This window comes from Tauraco erythrolophus, chromosome 11, assembly GCF_009769465.1.
Source record: "Tauraco erythrolophus isolate bTauEry1 chromosome 11, bTauEry1.pri, whole genome shotgun sequence".
NCBI lineage: Eukaryota > Metazoa > Chordata > Aves > Musophagiformes > Musophagidae > Tauraco > Tauraco erythrolophus.
The window spans coordinates 25,434,856-25,455,409 of NC_141475.1; the positions used below are offsets into that span (position 1 = coordinate 25,434,856).

At 41.4% G+C, this 20,554-nt stretch overlaps 1 protein-coding gene across 1 annotated transcript in view; it reads left to right on the top strand.

The window, feature by feature from the left end:
- The window catches only part of GOLIM4 (golgi integral membrane protein 4), a 32,792-nt gene extending 13,804 nt beyond the window's left edge, over nt 1-18,988 (top strand). The window contains exons 2-16 of the mRNA XM_009990319.2: nt 1,487-1,561; nt 2,813-2,862; nt 3,602-3,655; nt 4,163-4,313; nt 5,677-5,759; nt 6,332-6,415; nt 9,298-9,465; nt 10,281-10,613; nt 12,089-12,327; nt 13,522-13,601; nt 14,084-14,196; nt 15,383-15,550; nt 16,277-16,345; nt 18,408-18,488; nt 18,836-18,988. Coding sequence (XP_009988621.2) covers nt 1,487-1,561; nt 2,813-2,862; nt 3,602-3,655; nt 4,163-4,313; nt 5,677-5,759; nt 6,332-6,415; nt 9,298-9,465; nt 10,281-10,613; nt 12,089-12,327; nt 13,522-13,601; nt 14,084-14,196; nt 15,383-15,550; nt 16,277-16,345; nt 18,408-18,488; nt 18,836-18,988 — 1,901 coding nt within the window. The remainder of the gene's footprint in view (nt 1-1,486; nt 1,562-2,812; nt 2,863-3,601; nt 3,656-4,162; nt 4,314-5,676; nt 5,760-6,331; nt 6,416-9,297; nt 9,466-10,280; nt 10,614-12,088; nt 12,328-13,521; nt 13,602-14,083; nt 14,197-15,382; nt 15,551-16,276; nt 16,346-18,407; nt 18,489-18,835) is intronic.
- The last annotated feature ends 1,566 nt before the right edge of the window (nt 18,989-20,554 follow it).

The window sequence follows — 20,554 nt, forward strand, 5'->3', positions numbered from 1 at the left end:
AGAGGGCTCATAGAGTTTGGCAAAATGTCAGAGCATCTTTCCAAAAAACTCCATGCAGTTTTCTGTAGTCGGTGACCTTGCTGGAGGAGGTAGTGAGACACCATATGACACACCGCGTGACTGCGGTCTCTTCTCCCACATTATGAATGACAGGACGAGAGGGAATGGCCTCAAGTTACGCCAGGGGAAATTTAGGTTAGATATCAGGAAGAATTTCTTTACAGAGAGAGTTGTGAAGTATTGGAACAGGCTGCCCAGGGAGGCGGTGGAGTCCCCATCCCTGGAGGTGTTTAAAAACCGTGTGGATTTGGTGTTGAGCAACATGGTTTAGGGACCCTGACAGTGCAGGGCGAATGGTTGGACTCGATGATGTTGAGGGTCTCTTCCAACCAGACGATTCTATACCTGGTCTGCTGAGAACGTTGTGGTTGTACTGAGTGGTGCCCCTAAAACCTCAGCTTGTTGCTTTTTGGTTGGAGTGCTGTACACAGACCACTTCTTCATTCATCTGTAGACTGTTGTGTGGATGTTTAGACTCAATTAAAGAAAACGTATAAATGGATTTAAAAATCAGTGAAGATAAAATTTTACTCTCAAACTGAAATGATTTCCTGGCGAGCAGTCTCTGATACCCTCACCCTACAGAGAAGCATCCAGTTTAGCTTTGTACTTTAGCTGTCCTTGCTGTTCAGATGATTTCTTTTGTTCTTCCTGCATTACCTCCTTGAAAAAAAACTCAGAAAAACTCCTAAATCCTCCTCAGATTATGTGGCTATTCCATGCAGGTGCTTTAGCATACGTATACCTGGCTGTTGGCATGTGCTGACTAAGAAATTGAGGACATGGTACCTCATCAGCTCTTTGTGCAGTCTGCGGGTCAACAGCACTGTGGTGTGAAGGATCTGGGCTTTACAAAAAAGAAGGTGACAGAAAACTGAGCTGGCTGAGTTTTTGGAGGAATTTCAGCATGGATCTTGGGTTCTCCATGTCTAGTGTACTACTGCACCTTTCTAAGCCACCCTGCTCTCGTGCATCTCTTTTCCCTCCTTGTGACTGTTTGCTGCAAGGATTGACTCTGGCAATAAGGTTGTCCTGTCTTATTTCCTGGTCTCTTTACCAACAAGGCAGAAGATAATGAAAGCACGGGAAAACGTGTATCTGCACACCTCAGAAGGAGAAGGATTTGGTAGCTTTTGTGTAGATCCACCACAGGCAGCTGTCTGTCTCCATAAACAAATCACTCAGTTATCACATTCAGTATTTATGCAATGGAAATAACCCTGAATTCAGGATCAATAAAGCAAGCAAAACAGAAAAAAAGTTATTGTCCCTAATAATACAAACAGTCCTTTGTCCTGTCACCTCGTTCCACTTGTATTTTCTTGGTACTTTCTGTGCCAATGCTCTCTGGGTGCGCTGGGGGTGGGTGGTGTTTTTTGTATGTGTTACTTTTAAAATGAATTGTGCACAAAATTTCTCTTTTCAGTTGTATATGAGCACAGGTCAAGATTAGAAAAGTCATTACAAAAGGAAAGGCTTGAACATAAGAAAGCGAAAGAAGGTAAAAATGTGCTTTTCACTTTGACATTTAAGATAACTTGATTATTTTAGAAAGTAACTTCAGACGTATTTTGTTCCACTTTAAACAACTTACTAATGTGTAACACGTTAGCAGGACCGCCTTGGCAGACCTGTGGTGGTCTTTTTAGTACACTTTTAAAATTTTTATTTTATTTTATTTACATCTAATCTTTTTAAAAAAGATTAATCATCTTTTTAGTGCTGGTTACAGATCACTGCAACATGGCATAGCATACACAGATAATACGTGTATATTGATGTACGTAAACCTACCACGTATGTGGAGCATGGGCATGTGTAAATCCTGTTCTGGCATGCTGAACATTTAAAACTTGGATCAAAACCACGGGATCTCTCTCAGCATTCTCTTCACATTCTTCAATGTGAAGTTAAGACTCTGAATCAGTATTTTTACACATGCTTCAAGGTAAACACATGCTTACATACCTTTTTTCTGATTAAAAGTAAGTTCTAGGTCTGTGCAAGGGGGAAATGTTGGTGTACATTGTGTTCCTTAGACATCTGCCCTCTGCGAAACTTCAGCGGAATGCAATCCTCTGAGTCTTCTCCGAGCCTTTTGCTCCAAATTCACTACAATTTGCAGAGTAAAGCCTATATTCTTCCTAAACCTGAGGACTCAGCCGCTGAATTAAAACAACTGCTTTAGCAAAGGTTAAAAGAACGTGCACGAAATTATTCTCACCGTGAAGTTCTCAGTAGCTTTCTGGTGCCATCTAGTGTAGAGCTGTCCCATTGCTGAGCAAAGGTGAGTCGGCATTTTCAAATCCTGAAAAGAGGATCAAGGAGCAAAAGGGAAAAATTTTGTTTTATTTAAACTTAATCTAGACTTTCACACTTCTTAAAGTACATCTTTTTTATCCTAATATAAGAATATAGGATTTACAAATGTCCTTTTCCTTTTGATTGATGCTACTGGGCCTCTACTGAGAGAATTCATGTAGCAGATTTAATTACCCATCTGTAGTCTCGAGCCTGTACCCCCTGTATCTCACACTAAGATATGAAACTTTTTAATGAAAATATTTTGCAAAAATTTGAGCATTTTGTTAAATTCTCCATAGTTTTTTTTTTTAAGATCTTTTGGAAAAATGTAACTGCATAAGTATTCAGCTTTTAAGAGAATTTATGTATGCAACAGTTATGTTATTTAAGTACAGATTCCAGTCTGCCTGGGTTTTTTTTCATCAGTATTTTCCCTTTTATGTTGTAGATTTTCTTGTTTATAAACTAGAAGCACAGGAAACGCTAAATAAAGGAAGGGTAAGTCATCATTCCTAGTACAAGTTTTTAATAGCTGTTGCTATTTGAGTTGCAAGAGAAAGGAAATGCTTTGCAATCATAACTGTTCAAAGAGGTCTCACAAAATACTAATTGAAAGGGCGCTCACTTCCTCAGTTTCTACTCTGCATGCGTAAGTGCACTGCAGTTCCTAATTATTTGAGCTGTAATAGGAGATCCTAATATCTTTCCAGAAAATTAAGTTAGAAAATATCCTCCTGTTTATATTGCAGTAGTTCAAATGTACTGTTACCATTCTTAAGGGGAAGAGGGAATAATAAGGCATTAGAAGTCCTTTTCTAGCTTTGTCCACAGAGAAAAGGACAGTGCCAACGTTCTAACATGTGGTCTTTGAACTGGAAAGCATAAAAACACCAAGAAACTTGGCTTTATGTACCAAATGCCAGAAGGAAAGCTGTATCTGGCAAAGGACCCAGAGCCCTGTAGACAACTCCTTATAAAGCGAGTAAATTAGGATTTTGCGGGTACTTTGTGTTGAAACTGGGGAGCAGTTTGTGAGCTCAGTAACCCAAGTTAAAATCCGTTGTTGCTGCGGTAAGCGCAAGGTGTATATGCTTGCTGTGTTCCACAGCAAGCGGAGAGATTAATCAGTTTCTTGAGGAATTCTGTCTCTTGGCTTGTGCCTCCTAAGGAGCTGGCTGTGCAGAGGTGGGAGGAGTGGCAGCACTGCTGCGGTAACACCACTGTTTTCCTTTTGCAGCAAGACTCGAACAGCCGGTACAGTGCGCTCAGCGTGCAACACCAGATGCTGAAGGTAGGTAACAGACACCCAGTTTCCCAGGACACTGGTGTTGCGCGGTGTCAGGGAGATACGGCCGCGCTGGTCGTGCACTGCAGAACGTCAGTACAGCCATGGTGCCTTCCTCTTGCAACGCTGCCGTTAAAAGATGATTTCCTGCAGTTTGTCCTCGTCAGGCTTTCCAGTGGGTAGTTTAATCTTATCAAATCCAATTACTTGTATGGAACGCTGGCTTATCAGACTTTACATAGTTCGGCATATAAGGAATTTTAGACGCGTCCAGCAGCTCCCGATGGGGCAGCGCAACTGCAGGGTGAGGTGACGCAGCCCTAGAACAGGAGACTGGTCAACACAGAGATCGTTTTGTGTTGGAGAGGAGCTACAATACGCGTGTGTTGAACAATAAGCTTCTTGTTATGAATGCTTCTTATTCATCTGGACGTATTTAACAAATTGCCAAAGATAATATTAGCTGGATATGCAGATGCAGAACTGTTCCAGTGTCCAACTTGGTATTTGCAGAGTCAACATGAAGAACTAAAGAAACAGCATGCTGACCTTGAGGAAGATCACCGAAAACAAGGAGAGGAGTTTAGCAGAACGTTCAGTGATCACAAGGAGCGATACTTACAGCTGCAGCAGGAGAAAGAGCAGGAGATCTCTAAGCTGAAGGGTATATGTCACCTGTGTCTGGTGGCCTGTATCAAAATGTGTGCTTGTCATTGTGTTTTATGTGATGAGGCAGAAGGGCATTGTCTCCGTCCTCACCAGCAGGTCGTTCGTGCATCTTATGCCTCCTGATAAGTTACGGTTTATTGATGATTTTTCTGTGGCCTCTTTCTGAAATCTGTTCATGGGTTTGCTTCGTGTTTCTATCTAGATTAGAGAAACAGTAAGAGACACAGCACTTAAAAGCCCGTTAAGTGTCAGTAGCTGGTTTATCCAGTCTTTCATTTTTAGTTCAAAGACTTGTATAAACCTGGGAAAATTGATTTGCCTCTTTATTCTTTTTTTTTTAGAAATGAAAAACAATCTAAGAATGTTTGCCACTTCTATTGGAGATTTAATTGGGCCTTTTGTGAAGTGACTTTATATACATTTTAGACCTCATTTTCTCTACATGTATCAGCTTCTCTGAAACATGTTGCACCTTTATAGTTGGATGATTGTACGTTCTGTACTACTTACTCTTACTTATTCTTAGTTTACTTCAGAAACTCCAGTTTCCTCTTAGAGAGATTCTTTGCACTTTGCAGACCTGTTCAGTCCTAATTACACAACTGCCTAGAACACAAGGATGAGGCTTTCCCCATCAAGGGCCTTCAGCCGCTTTCTGCCATGTGTCACCAACATGAGTTAGTTTTGGAGCTGCCTGCAGTTTTGCCTGCACAGCATTTTGCAGGCAGAGGCTGTGTTTTTTATTAGTTCTGCCTTGGCACTGCACCCGTGAAGCCATACAGCCAGCTCTTGGGCTGAGCTGGATTGCAGCCTAGCAGCTTGGAGTGTGGGAAGAGCTTGCCTGTGTCTGCTTGCAATATTCCACATCAACATAACGTAAGAAGTGGGAAGAGAAGCCCCTCTCCCTGGTCCCAGAACGTAAAGCTTTTTAAGTATGCTGGCCATCTGGGCACCTCTTCCAAAAGAATAGCTTAGTCCTACCACATAAAATTCTCACCAGATGCGACGTGGGGGAAGAGAGGAGGGTGGCTTCCTCTCTGCCTTTCAAAGATCCAGATTACCATAATGAATTTCGCTGTCTGCGGTGCCCAGCATGAACAGCGATGCACAATTCCAGTTGCAGACTGGGTGCACTAATATAAAATTTAACCAAAATTTACAATTTTAATCTTGAAAATGTAAAGCTTTTTGTAGGGTTGGGGAGAGATGTAACATAAACCATACAATTGCTCTAATCCATTTTTATTATAGCAATTGTGTAGGGTTTTATTTAGTTTTTGTTGCAGTCTTAATTTTGATGCTTAACGTGTTATGAATCTGACTGGCTTTAAATTCCCTATGTCATTTCTTTTAAACAGAATCCCTGTATAACTTACGGGAGGAGAACAGACAGCTGAGAAAAGCTCACCAAGACATTCACACCCAGCTACAAGATGTCAAGGTAGGCTTTGCTTTAAGGAGAACTTTCAAGACCGTTAGGAAAAAGAAAAAATTTCTCAAGTTTTAACAAGCCAGAAATGGGCTATGCTGAAGACTTGTAGTTTCTGTTACATGGCGAAAACGGGAGGAATATGCCTGAACTGGATTTCTTGTCTTCTGCCACCAGCACTTTAGGTACATGCTCATTAAAAAATAAAAAAAAAAAAAAGGAAGAGAAGTGTTTAGTATAGAAATTGGAATTGGAAATTTGATTTGGCAAGTTAAGAATTGTGTTTTGGCAAACTAAGGTTGCTGAAATTAATGTTTTCCAGCTCTGTTTTTTTTCAAACGTTCATCAGCATCTACTCCAACTTTTAACTTTATTTTAGTTACGCAAATCCTGGCCTCCAAATTTTCTTTCCTGGCGTGCTTGCTTTCTCTGTCTGTTTAATATGCATTCCATGTTAAATAAATAAATGCTGTCATTCCAGCCCAGGGTTGAATTATCTTCCTAGTTCAAAATCCTCCAGGCTGCCTAATTTACCGTTAGAATGAACTTTATGTGAAACATGTAATATTCTTCTTTTTGTGTAGCAACAGCATAAGAACTTACTCTCCCAACACAACCAGCTTGTAGTGACACTGGAAGACCACAAGAGCGCACTAGCTGCTGCCCAGGTCAGAGAGGGAAGTTCCTACCACTTTTTCTCCAGTTCAGCTGGCTGTAACGTTGTGCATGTGGCCTTCGGCATGGGCAGTCTGCAGCGAGCACCTGCTGCACACCGCAGGGACATGCATGAGTCAAAGGGTCGCTCGTAAGAAGAGGCTGCAACAAATCGTAGGGCTGTTGGGAAATGAAAAGCTGTGGTTTAGGCCCAAGAATGCATGTGTTGCTGATAACAAGAGCACCTCTGCTTCCGAGAGAGCTGTCGAAAACCTTCCTTTCTCTGTCTTCTCTGGTAGAACTTCTGTTAGTTTAACATCCCACACCCCGACGTTCTCATGTGCCGCTTGTAAAGACCGGGATGCTGGTACACTGTGAAGTCTCTTTTTGTGTACGACTGGAAGGTTTCTAAGGCTATATACACCAGTGCAACAGAGGTGGAGTAGATATGGAGGAATGTAAACTCCAGGTGGAACTCAAAGTAGTTAACAGAAGCAGCAGCATTACCTTTCTTAAATGTCATTTCCAAGTGAACTATCCATGAAGCGCAAACTTTGCTGGATTATTGCCTGTTCAGTCAGCTGTGCCAGTACAAGCTGTGTAGGCCACAGGGAACCTGAAAGCAGGAGTAATGTTGGAGCAGAGGAAGATTATTGGTGAGAGATCAGAGGGAAAGGCAATGAGGTGCTGTGAAGTTATTTTTATTCCTGACTAATTTTCTTCATTTAATTATTTCCACAGTCCACAAAATGATTAGCAGCATTGAATGAAAGCATTGGATCTCCCCCCCCCCCCCCCCCCCCCCAGTTCTGCTTGTTGTGCATGTCAATATATGTAGATATTAAAAAAAATAGGGAAAGACCAGGAAGGTCCCTCATAGACTAAGTATATGAAGAATCTTAATTTCCAGTACTAAAGTATACTGGCAGCTAATTTTAAGCTCTTCTCCCGCTGGCCACGTTAGATACTTGGTATGTGTTTGCTAACATCTGAAATTCCACAAGGGCAGACGCAGGGTCTGATTTAAGTTTCACCAAATCCAAAGGGAAGCTCCATAAAGTTCTCCTGGCTTTGATTCAGTTCTTTAATTAGAAAACCTGTGTCACACAAAGCCTTTCTATCTGCAGTCAAAATGTGGCATTTATCATACAGAGAATCTCTCCTTAAGGAGAAGGGTTTTGCACGTTCTTTCCGGACAGAAGGCATGTAGCACAGTTGCATAGCTTCCCTTGAAAACCCACTACAGAAAGTTCACAAGGGATTATTGCTTAGAAACACAGCTATATAAGTGACCTCCCTGTTTCTAAGTGTATTCTAGACATTAAATGTCAGTAGTCAATGGTGCACTAATGAGTTTGTGACCCGAATCTTTAAGGCATTGTAATCGTCGTACTTTTCCCTAGCTCAAACAGCCAGACAGATTCATTATATATTTTTATAAACCCTGTCTTTCTGCCAGTATTAATACCTTTTAAGCTGTGGCCTTGAATCACAATGTTCAGCTTAGTGACTCATGCAGCAGAATGGACTACCTGAATTCTGATCTGGACGTGCACTGCTTAAACATCCTGGTATATGAGTCTCTCTGCATGGTCAGCGAGTGGGGGGAAAAAAATAAATCAGACACCTGCATATTAGTCTGATGTTAAGTGAATACTATTTTTTTCCTCTAAAATTTCTTGCTGGACTCTCCAGCAGTTAATCAGGAAGCAGAAGTATCCCTCTGGAATGACAAGAGTAATTACTGTGCATTCTGCTTTGCTTTTAGGCTCGTCTGTTTTAACGGATGCTATAGTCTTTTGAAGATGCTTCGAGGTGCGTCTGGCTTCGGAGCTGTTATGCATTGCATCATGTCAATCTGTAGCACTGTGGATATTGTTTTGTATGAGTATTGTGCATTGTACATCAATGCATCCCGCCTGTCTGCTGTACTATTGATTGCTATGATACCACGTAACACACCAAATGACATACACAGTCACCGAGGGGAAACCGTAGCCAGTTTTTAACCTGAATTTCGAAAAGGATTATGAAAGGCCTCTCTGACTTCAAAATGGGTAGTAGACATGCCCACCACCTGCACTGGAGCAACAGAGAAACCCTCTTGTGGGGCACCACCTTTTGGATATGCAGCTGGGCAGTGTTTATAAATCCTGTCCATCTCAAAAATTGTACTTTATGAGATAATCTTTCTTGTACGTCTGCTGGATAGACAGGGACTGGTGTACCAACCAGTCTGGATTCTCATATTAGGCTTTAAAGCCTTTTGAAAGTATCCTGGTCTCGTACAAAGTTAAACAGCAAATCAAGTTACAGTATTTTACTGTTGCATTTCAGGAAGATTTTAGAAATTTACATTTTCTCTTTTCTTTTTTTTCCTTGCTCTTCACCAATGATGTACTATGACTTTCTTTGCCTCAGTTCTGTATGTTGGCCGTTGTCTTGTGTAACACCTGTCTGAATGTTGAGGATTTGGCATTTTCGTGATGTGTATATATTCTTTAAAACTCCTGTTTCTGAAAGAACTGCTCTTCTTTCTACCAGTAAAGGAGAAGTCGTGGTGCTTTAGTCTGCCAAGAAAACTGCATCATCCCCTTTTGACAATTCTCCTGCTTGGCATGAATTAAACAAATCTTCATCTTTGACCCACAGAGGCTTTCTAATATATTTTGTATGCATGTGCACTTTGGCTGAAAAGATTGTGCTGACTCAATGCTATCTAGTGCGTGGAAACAACCAATTTTAAAAGCTCCTGTCCCTTCTCCTGCCTGGTATTTGCTCTGTTGTGAATATCGAGTCTTTCTGCCACATGTCTTGCCAGCAAGTTCGCTCTGGGGTGACTCCATTTCAGTAAGAAATTGATTTGGACACCCTATAATTAATGTGTTGACTTCAGTCCCAGGTGGAGGAATACAAACAGTTGAAGGACACACTCAACAAAATGCCAAGCTTCCGACAGCCTGAGAAGTTAGAACGACCAAAGGAGCACCCAGAGGTGCGAGCACCGTCTCCCCGCAGTGACCTCTCGATGCACCACGAAGCTGTGGCTGGAGAGCACGAGGAGGTACAAAGTGCTGGCTGCCTACAGACGCTGTAGGAAGTGGCTCTTACTCAGCACAATACTCACTACATGCTTAACGTCTATTAGAAACGTATGTTTAATTGCACACGTTTGTCAGATCTTGAGTAGTGAGGAACAGTGTAACCTTACTGAGCAGTAGAAAAATATATTCTCGATGACCTTTTCTCACGTGACTGTAAATGCACTTAAAACTGGTTTATATAAGCTGTTTTGAGAAGTTGCTAAAAATCTCGGGTTTTTTCAATAATAAGTGGTCTCTAAAATTATACATACCTCGTGCGTTACAGAAGAGCTTTAACAAGTTCTGAAGAAATTGTCTTCATGTGTTTTACAAAGTTTCAGTGGCAGGCTTAAAGTCAGTGTCTTTAAAATTGGCACACCATCCGGTGTTCAAAAAGAAAAGAAGCAAAGTTGTGGGTAAAGTCTAGAAGTTGCAATATCAGTTGTGGTTTTTGTTCTTGGCCAGCAGAACCTCCAGGAAATAAAGATACAAATATGTATTCCTTTGGAGATACGGAATTGTGATAGGTTTGTTCCACGTCAGATAAAACAAGGCTTAAGCTGCTTTATGATGCAATTGTACCACACCTGGCGTAGCTGTGCAGAGCCAAGAATCGGGTATCAATACCCTGTTCAGCAGGAGGGGTTGCTTGTTCCAAAGCAGGCATTTGGCTCTCCTGCCTACAGCTTCACTACTGCAGGCTGGAATAAAGGCATCCACGTCTGGTCCTTGGCTGTCTTGGAAATATGAAATCCATAATATCTTGTGCACACACAATCTTGTGTATGTTTTGCAGAATGAGAAGCCAAAAGAGAGAGAAGAAATAAATACCCAGGAAAAAGAAGACAGAGCTGAGCCTTTTCATCTGCAAAGAAGGGCTAATGAAGGCCAGCGTGCCAAAGAACTAAATATTCAGGAGCAACAAGAAGCTGGAGAGGATGATGAGCAACGTGTTGATCAAGTTGAAGAGGAACGCAAAAAAGAACTGGAAGAGGAAGAAATGGAACAGGCAGGTCAGCCTGAGCACTTAGAGGAGGAACAGGATCAAGTACCAGAAGAGCATGAGTGGAAAAAACAGGAACAGAAAGAAGAAGAAACCAACATGCTGGGTGATCATCTTCATTCAGAGGTATGGAGCTCTTTTCTTTTCTACTAATTGATGAGATTTGCTGCTTAAGTGGAGGCATCTCTTACCGTTGCTGGCCCTGAAATGCACTCCTCTATTTCTAGGTAAAATCAGCGTTGTGTTTATAGAAAGTTTGGGATTCAGAGCATTCACTGGTTTTTAGATAAAATTGTCATATTTATAGAAAATTTGGGATTCAAAGCACTTGTATGCACAGGATTCAGGCTCAACTCCATCGCACACATACTGCAGTGCTTGCCAAATGCAGCTTAATGAGCATTAATTCTGCTGATAAAAAGCAGCAGATGGGGAAAAAAGTGCAGTCAGGTTGAATCACATCTCCTGCTTTAAATCCGAGGCCGATGGTGGCTGATGGGAAGAAGATAGCTGATGAGAATGAGACTTATCTTCAGCGCTTTGATGGAGAGCGGTCCTGCCTTACTAATTTGATGCATCTCAGCAAATTACAGTGCATTTCCTTGTCGGATATGCCTTCCTTCTGTAAACACATTTCCATGTAAATGTTCGCAGTCATTTGACAGGAAATTTTAACTGCAAGATGAACATGACTAAAATAGCCAGGGGAGATCAGTGCGCAGCAGTGGCAAGTCTTGCTCTGTGCAGCTCTAAACAACACCAGCAAATCCTGGATTTACATTCTGGATGGGATCTCCAGTGGGAAATATATTATACTGATCTCACCTTAGCCTCCTAGCAGATTAATTTTATAACTCCAGTGTGACGCGAAGCCGTTGTTGAAGAGGTGCAGTGGATTAGAACAGCAGCTCTAGGTGAAGCTGTGAAACTAAAGTTAAAGCTACTGCTGACTGTAAAAAATGTGCAGCATCTCACTTAAGGGTCAGAGCATCCCCTACTGAAATTACCAGTTAAAACAGGAAACATGCTTCCATTGATTTAATTGTTAGCCATCAAAACTTCCTTTTACTGGTAATATGTTGGTGGGAGGTTATTATGGGAGGTTATTACTGATGTGCAAGAAAAGCATGGCTTCCCCCAGCCCATTATCTCCCCTTCCTGTCCCGTGTCCTCCACAATGTCCTCCTGCTCTGTGTTCAAAAAAATAGTTAAACTTTAAGCAGAGACAAGAAAACTTAAAAGAACTTTGCTGTAATTTTGTCTATTGCATGTAGCATCTGCATAATTTTCCCTCTTGTCACAGGTTTCTGCACGCTTGTTTAGATTAGATATAAGGAAGAAATTTTTGACTCTGAGGGCGGTGAGGCACTGGAACAGGCTGCCCAGAGAAGTTGTGGATGCCCCATCCCTGGAAGTGTTCAAGGCCAGATTGGATGAGGCTTTGAGCAACCTGGTGTAGTGGAAAGTGTCCTTGCCCATGGCAGGGGGGTTGGAACTAGATGATCTTTGAGGTCCCTTCCAACCCAAACCATTCTGTGATTCTATGATTCTGTGATCACTGAAGTTATGATTAATCTGTGAGTAACGCATTGCTTTGACAGATAACATCAACCAAAGCTGTAACAAAAAGACATAAGCCAGCTTATGAACAACAATTAGAGCAGCAACATCTTGCAGCCCGGAGAGCAGAGGAAGCCAACCAGCTACGAGAGCATCAGGAATCACTACACCAGCAAAGGCTGCGAGGACAGCTGTTACGGCAGCAACAGCTTCAAGAAAAAGAGCTTCAGCTGCAGAAACAGGCAGAGCAAGGAGAAAAGCTCTATAAAAAACGACTGAGGTTGGAGTCTTTTACGGGAGTTTGTCGTGGTCTGTGCTCTAGGCTTTATGGCTCCCACTGTATCGCCTTTGAAAAGAGGCTGGTTTAGTGCTACACACCTAGATTGCTCAGAAACCACATTCAGGAAGCCTCCTCTCCTTCTTCCCAAGGATAAATCTGCTGTTATAAGGAGGTTTTTCCTCCTTTTTTTTTCCTTTTACTGTGGAAGCCTCTGAAGTCTGGAGTAATGAGTGCACATTGCCAGGCACATCCTTGGGAGAGGTTAGGGGTTTCTGGCATACAATGCTCTGTGTCTTAAAGCTTGCTTTAAATTAGTAATTATGTTCCACTAAGCAGCAATTATGGTCTTGTAGTACTAAGGAGCTCCAATATCAAATATGCATTAAGATACCTAAGCTAAAGTTCCTCTTGAATGTGAGATACTGCTTTTAAGCAATTCCATGAGGACTTTCTAGACAAGAGTGACTAGTAGTATTTGCAATGTAGAGACAAAAGCATGGTTTCAGGAGAAACCAACACCCTGTTAGTGTCACAAAGTTATTGTGGATGCAGTTATATTCATGATATTGTAGCTTCTAAACACCTTTCACCTGCCCTGTCATATTTGCTTATGCTTCTGCTTAGTTCAAAATCATTAGTGGCAATTTTTGGAGTCTTAAGCCCATTGAATTTTTTTTTTCTGAAACACTGAAATATTAATTATTAACTTGACCTATGTTCTAAAAGGATTTGGGTATGAGAGAGCCTTTCACAAATTGGTGGTCAAAATATTCAGTCCTGCAAGAACCACCACTCAAGTAAACCACTCTCAAGATGAAAGCTGAAACTGCTTATTCAACAAAATAATTGATCCATGCAGTCTGTCTTTAAAACCCTTTATCTGAGAGTTTCTTTTCTTCCAGTTCATAGTATTTGTGCTTTGATTATGGAATATGCTAGCTTAGGAGTTTTGAAAATCAAGGCTGATCCCATTAACATAGAGAGAAATACAAGCATGGAAGTCAGTGTAGTAGGACGAAGTCTTTGTGCTATGAAGTATATCTTCTTTCAGGAAGGGTGATGGGGGAAAAAACATGAGGTAGTGGAAAGCTAAACTGGAACCTGTTCTCGCAGGAACTGGGAGAGGCAGAGATGCAGTAAGACAGTTGGTTTGTTTTGAAACTGAAATGATGTATTTGCATTTCATTTTCTTAGCCAACAGGCTCGTTATGATAATGTGGACCACGATATTGTACAAGGGGAAGAAGAGCAAGGTATTCCAGAAGAGGAAGGAGGTAAGACAGAATTTATGTCCCTGCCATGTTCACAGGTCCCCTGCATCCTGCCTTTCGTACAAGATTTTAATATTCATTTCATATCCAGTTTGGATTCAAGTGAAATACAAACTCACAGTTTAAAACCAGAAGCTCAGGTAATGCTGGCTGGACTGACTGAGTGAAATACAGGTATTAACTAAAGATCATATCAACGTTCCTGAAAGGAAAAGTGTCCTTTTGATTGAGCTACTAGGATAGGGCTTTGTGGATCTTGGTTACCTTCCTGGCTCTGCCTACGATTTTGTTTGATCTCTTCAAGTTATAGAATCTTTCAGTGTTGGTTTCCTACTAGCAGTAAAGCAATTCTATTAACATGATATGTTTAGGTAAGGCTGCCTACTGCTAAAAGTGTGTATAGAAGCTAGTAGGTGAGAGACTTTTTCTTAAAAGGTCTAACTAGAAACTGCTGTAATACAATAATAATATCAAAAATTTGTCAGCTTATGAACGTGACAACCAGCACCAGGATGAAGGTGAAGATGATGATCCAAATAATGCAAATGAACGGCAAGAACCTGAACATCAAGTGGAAAATCAGCAGGCTGATGAGTCAGTGAGTATGCATTAGGATGCTATGGATTGCAGTCGTTACTGAAGTGAAAACCCAGAAGTCTCATCTAACATAATTGCGCATTACAGAAATAAGATGAACCAGAGGTCTGCTAGGAAGACGAGTTTGACAGTTTAAAACTACATCTATGTTCTATTTAAAGTTGTCCTTACTGATTTGGGAAGAAATCAAAAAAAGCTTCGTTGTTGGAAGCAAGTTGCTTTTCTACATTCCTTTGGTCTGTGCTTTAGGTGGAATAAAGGATTTGGACTTAGCTGGGACACTTGAACAGGTAAACTTGGGTTCAGAAAAATAACAGGAGTTACTCGTTGGCGGTCAGTTAAAGAGTGGTGACAGTATCATTAGTTAGGAGGGTAAGAGCCAACTCAGTAGCAACTGAAACCAGCTGGAGTCAGTGCAGAAGAAGTGTGAGATCTTGAAAGAGAACATACTTCAGCACTGAACACAGCTGTGATACCGATTGCACAGAGATCTGGATGCAGGAGATTCGGTCCCATGCCTTTGCCCCAAGTTCCATCTTACTTGTGTTGTGGAACATCAAATATATCATCTTCACTCCCCTCACCCTCAGCAAATTAAGTCTCATAGTAAATATTTCTAAAGGATATTTAACTTGTCAGCTGTAGAGATACCAGAAATGCTTTTACTGAATGATAAGCAGAAAGAAAATGCTCGTTTTCTGAATGGCAAAGTATGATGAAAAGTGAGCGTTGTTTTATTGTAAACTTAGACAAGGTCAATATTGCAGGACAGTCTGACACCAAGAGATCATACCAGCTCCTTTGAGCCATGAGCATTGAAGCTCTTCTCTTTTTTCACCTGGTCTGATCAGGCATTGTCAGTTGTCAGATAGTCAGTAAACAAAAGTAGTTCCACAGCCTGTGTGAAATAAGTCGTCAGCTTCCGTCTGGGTTTTTAGCAGACAGTTACCCAAACAGCAGTTCTGTCTGTGTTCAGTGCTGAAGTCCTTTTTCTTTCGGGAACTGACACTTGTGTGTTGGCTCGGGTTTGATCTAGTGACCCCTGATGCCTGCAGAGAGATTCCAGCAGGTCCCAGGGGGTGTGGAGCTGGCTCTAACACAGCTCACGCTAGGGTAGCTTTCAAGAGAAATGGAACTTGACTGTGAGATAAAAATACGTATTTAACATTCACTTCTGAAAATTCCAGAAGGCAGCCATGGAAGACGTGAATCCTGCTGATGACCCCAACAATCAGGGAGAAGATGAATTTGAGGAAGCCGAGCAAGAGAGAGAAGAAAATCTACCAGATGAAAATGAAAAGCACAAGCAAACCAGTGAGAAAGGAGGACATCCGGGAATGGAAGAGCATCTAGTGGTCAGTAAGGGGAAAGGAAGCGCTTGTAGGTCATCTTTAAGGCTGGTGTAGCACTGAACTTTGATTTTTAAAGATCTCGTTTAAGCCCTATCTGACACGTGCAGGTGAAAGTGTGGAATTACTCCTGGTGATACACTGGTATACGTCTCTCATCGCCAGCTCCACTCAGCGAGGTTCTGTAGGCTTCTAGTTCAGAGCCCCTGTATTTACTTTCACACAAGCCCCTGCAAGAACCATCTTTGTGGTCATACAACCTTCGAGTCTTTGCACAAATCCCTTCTCTGCCACTTCTGTGCCATCAACGCTCAATCCACTGTAAGCAGTGGTGTCACTTTCCTTCTACAGCCGTTCCAGTGAATGCTGCCCATTTCAGCCGTGTTTAAACGGTAAACTCCTCTAGGCAGAGATAATCTGTACTTTTATGACATTGGTCTTTAATGGTGTGAATATTTCATTGTCTTCTTGCTTAGTATGGAAAGTCTTGCTTTATTCCATGAAGTGATTTTTATTATTATCATTCCGCTGTCTTTTTTAATTTAGAACAGCCCTAAATCATGTAGCCGGACTATCATCAAGGCTAATGAACACACTAGAACTTCTTATGCTATTATTGTTACTTTAGCTTTAAGTAAAGTTTTAGTTCCAGAACAAGAAGCTTTAACCTTCAGTCTCCTAAAGTTAATGGGCATGCACATAGAGCTAAATTCTTACATGATCTTTCTACAGATGGCAGGAAATCCTGACCAGCAGGAAGATAATGTGGATGAACAATACCAGGAAGAGGGAGAAGAGGAGGTAAGAAAGCAGATGTAAGGCATGTGTGGACTCAGGTGGCGTAGCACATCTCCACTGATATTCAACAGTGGTATCTTTTATAACTGCAAAATGAACCCAAATCACTCTGACTTTATGAAACCTGGGAAGTCTTTGCCATTACCCTGCTGTCCACTTCTGGACACATTTAGTGTTACGCAGGCTTGTATGCTGCAATCCATTAGTCTTCCATGCATCAAGGTATTAATTGTGCAATAATTGAAAAAATTAAGCCATTCAGAACAGAAGGAAAAATTCCCGAAAACCTCAAGCCCTCTGAAGGTCACTGAGAACCTCATTAACTTTGCATCTCTAATCACACACTGCTGTTCTGGGCAAACTGCTTCCTCGGCCAGTTACTTGCTCTTTAGCTCTGACTTTGATTTATCCATGCTCCTCCTAAGCAATCCAAGTTGTGTAAGCCCCTACTATTCATGGAGTCAAACAGTCAGGAAGCTGTTAGCACGTTGCTTTGAACTGGAGGAGAAAAGGAGGCGAAGGGACTTTTTTCTGCCTGTGCTGAATGGCGTGCTCATTATCATGCACTAGCATAAGCTGCCCTGCAGTTCTTCAATACATACCTAATCAATTGCTGTTTTCTTCTTCACACATAATGATTTACCAAAAGCAATGGAAACAGCTTCTCATTACTCCCTTATGGGGAACACTTTGTCTAGATTAGCTGGTATGCACTTAAAATTCACCAGTTCAAAACACAGTTACTTAAATCAAACCAGGTCATTAGGAACTGGGAATAGCTGGCCTTTGGCAATTACTCTTTGCCTTACAGGAAGTAATTTAATACGTTTCATGAAGGACTGCAACCAGCGTGCTTACTGGAAATATTAAAGAGTGAGCAGTGATTGAATGAGCAATCAGGAAGGAGTTACAGTGCTGTAATTGGGAATAGTTCCTTTAGCAGGTTGACTGAAATATTATATGCTGCTGCTGTTCACATCTTTCCCATATATCCCTCAACGTGGTCCAGGTTTGGTGGCCGCCCTTTTGCTGGCAGCAATACCTAACCCCAAAGAACTTAACAAGCAGCTTTGCCTCCTGTTGGAAGCAACTGCTAAATCCACTCTCCGGCTGCTGAGGGTGAGAAAGCTGTTGCTGCTGCTGTTCAGGAGAACGTGCTAGCAGCTGCTAGAGGGAGACAGCCCTGTGGAAAGCAGCAGTCTCGTCCTTGCTCTTTGTGGCAGGAGTAGGTGGCAGCACTGAGTGATGAATGCTTCCCAGCCAGGTGAAACAGCTTTTTTTTTTTCCATGGGAAGAGCTGTACAGCCTTACAGAAGCATCTTACCCAGCTTGCAGGATGCTCTTAGAAGCAGCTGCGCATAACGGCATTCTCCAAAAGAAAATGAAGTTTACTTTGAAAAGCATGCCTCTCTCAAGTTTGCACCTAAAGTGACATGGACCTGAGGGAAAGTGCCGACATAAAAGAAAGAAGTGATGGATCGAGATCTGAACATCTGGAAAACAGATTTAGTGTGTCCGGCTCTCTCTCTGGGGATAGAGGTGGAAGAGATTATTCTTCGCTCCCAATTTCCCCTTGCTCTTCTGTGGTTTTCCAGGAGCAGTTGGCAGAAGGATCAGTCAACTGCTGGGAAAACATGGGCAAAGTTACCATTAAATACCTACATCACATATTGGAACCAAAGTAGTTCCAGGAGCCCACAGTGGGGTGGAAGTGTCGGTAATGACTCTTCGCTGTGTCATGACACTCGCTGTGAAGGACAAGTTGGAAATAACATGTATGTGAAATTAAAACATGGAATGGAAATCTAAACGTGTTAGCTGATGATGGGAGCGTCTGTGAAAATTGTGGTTAAAAGTTAAAGATGCTCTCAGAGGCAGTGAGTTTCCTGATTGTTGGGTGGTTGGTTGTGGGTTTTTTTTTTTCTTCCTTTAACCTCTCCATGCCCTCTCCTCCCTTTTGAACCTTCATTCTGTAAAAGTATGGCTGTGAAAATGTGGACATTTATGCCACAGGCTACTCTTTTAAAGGAAATTAAAATACAGAGAACATCCTTTTGCTTTCTAGATCCAGGAAGGTTTGACTGAAGAGAAGAAACGAGAACTGGAACGCAATGCTGAAGAGCCATATGGTGAAAATGATGAAAATGTAAGTACTGTGTAAACCCACAGACTCAGTGACATGATGATACACTTAACGTAGCTGCGATCATATCTCTGTGACGTTACATAATAGTTGTAGCTCACTTTAGATCTTAGACCTTAAAATTTCACGCTGTCCCAACTTCCTTTTGCTCATCCTTCCACCCCCACATCCACTCTTGCTGCCTGGAGGCCTTTGGAAATCTTTCCCTGTTTCTGCCCATCAGCTCTAACAACTCCAGCTGACAGTCATTTTTCCTTAAACCTCATATGATTGCCCCAAAATAAACTATAAAGAAAACTGGCAGTTGCACTGAATCTGATTTTTTTTTTTTCCTCCCCACCCTCAATCAGGCAGATGAAAAGAACAATGGAGGGGCAGATCAAGAGCAAGAAATGCAAGAAGAGAACAACCAGAAAGAAGTTCATGAAGAAAATTATGAGGAGGAAGAGGAGGAGGAAGGCAGAGCTGTTGCAGCAAAAACTCGTAGACGAGGGGAGATGTAGTCCTCTTCACTTGCTTTTGCAGCACACAAATTCCTGTTGGTTTTGTGTTGTGTTTTTTTTAAAAAAAAAAACCCTGAACAACTTTTTTAGGATATTTGATTTCCAAAAAAAGTTTGTTTTACACTTTTTACTTTTCTATTAGATGCTCTCATACGTTTATATGAATATGGTATTTTGATACTCTAGATTAGGATTTCTTTTCTATTACAGCTGTAAATACAGGTTTAATTTTTCGTAATTCCGGGCATGTTTTATAAAGGCCACTTTGGATTACACCTTCACCTTGTCCAATTCTGACAGAGATGTTCGGTCTAATTTCAGATACATTCAACATCCAAGGGAATATTCTTAGTGCCTAAACCCAGTCGACATCAGTCACTCCAACTCCCACTGTCTTCCTCGACACAACTTTTATGACTAACGGCTGCCACACTGCCTGCCCAAAGGCACCGCCTGCCAAAGAGCCAAAGATTCATGAGAATCTTTGAATCTTGAAGATAAGCACATGCCCACCTCTTTGCAGGATAAGCACATGCCCACCTCTTTGCAGGATAAGCACATGCCCACCTCTTTGCAGGACCAGGCCTTTTATAGGTGCAGAACAGTTATAAAATATGCAAGTTTTACAAGCCTTCAAATACAGCCAGGTTAACAGCTGTTAATTTTGGCAGCTGTTTATACACAGTTAAATTATGCATTTATTTTAATGAGCATACCTAGGTACTTAATTACATGCACTACATAGCAGATAATGCTAATGGAGGTAAGCTGAGATGAGATGCGAGCTAGGAACCTATTTAGACTTGAAGATCCATTATGCCAAATCAAAACACTACAGCTGTCACATGAATGAAGATTTACAGAAGGAACGATTTTGTTGTCCTAGCTAATACGTAAAATATTTTATGGGAGAAATAGAATTAGGTCACCTCAGTGACATGCTTTCAGGAGGCTGTAGAGAGGGTTAAGGTGTCTTAACTGAGTTGACACAATCAGTGCAAGATGTTGAACTAAGGCCTTTACCTTCTTTTACTTATTTATTTTTAAGTCTATGCTGGAAGGATTTCTGTGTCCCCCAGCATGAAAAATCAGACTGGAGACAAATCCCACAGCAGTTTTTTTGAACAGCAAACGTCTCTGGCACTGCATGCCGAAACGTGAGGGGGGGGGGAATGACACAAAAACTGTGCCTTGGTAGGCTATGAACATAAACACAGTGCATGAGTATATACAATATTTGTAGTGGTACAGACCCGAGTTATTTAATATATGTTAAAAGGAGAATGGGAATCTGGATTTCCTAGGCTATGCCCCATTGCTGGAAATGAGGCGCACGGTAGCTCCCCATGAATGTGTGTGTTAATATATAAAAGGAGAGGGTTTGGGATTTTTTCCCTTTTTTAATAATGATGCATAGCGATGTTTTTAGTTTAACCTTTTATATGAATGTAATTTAATTCATTTTTCTACTAACTCAACTATCTTATGTTTTATAGTTGGTTTCCTTTCTTTGCAATTCTCCTGAATGTCCCAGACACAGTGCTTATGTTTCATAGGAATATTTTT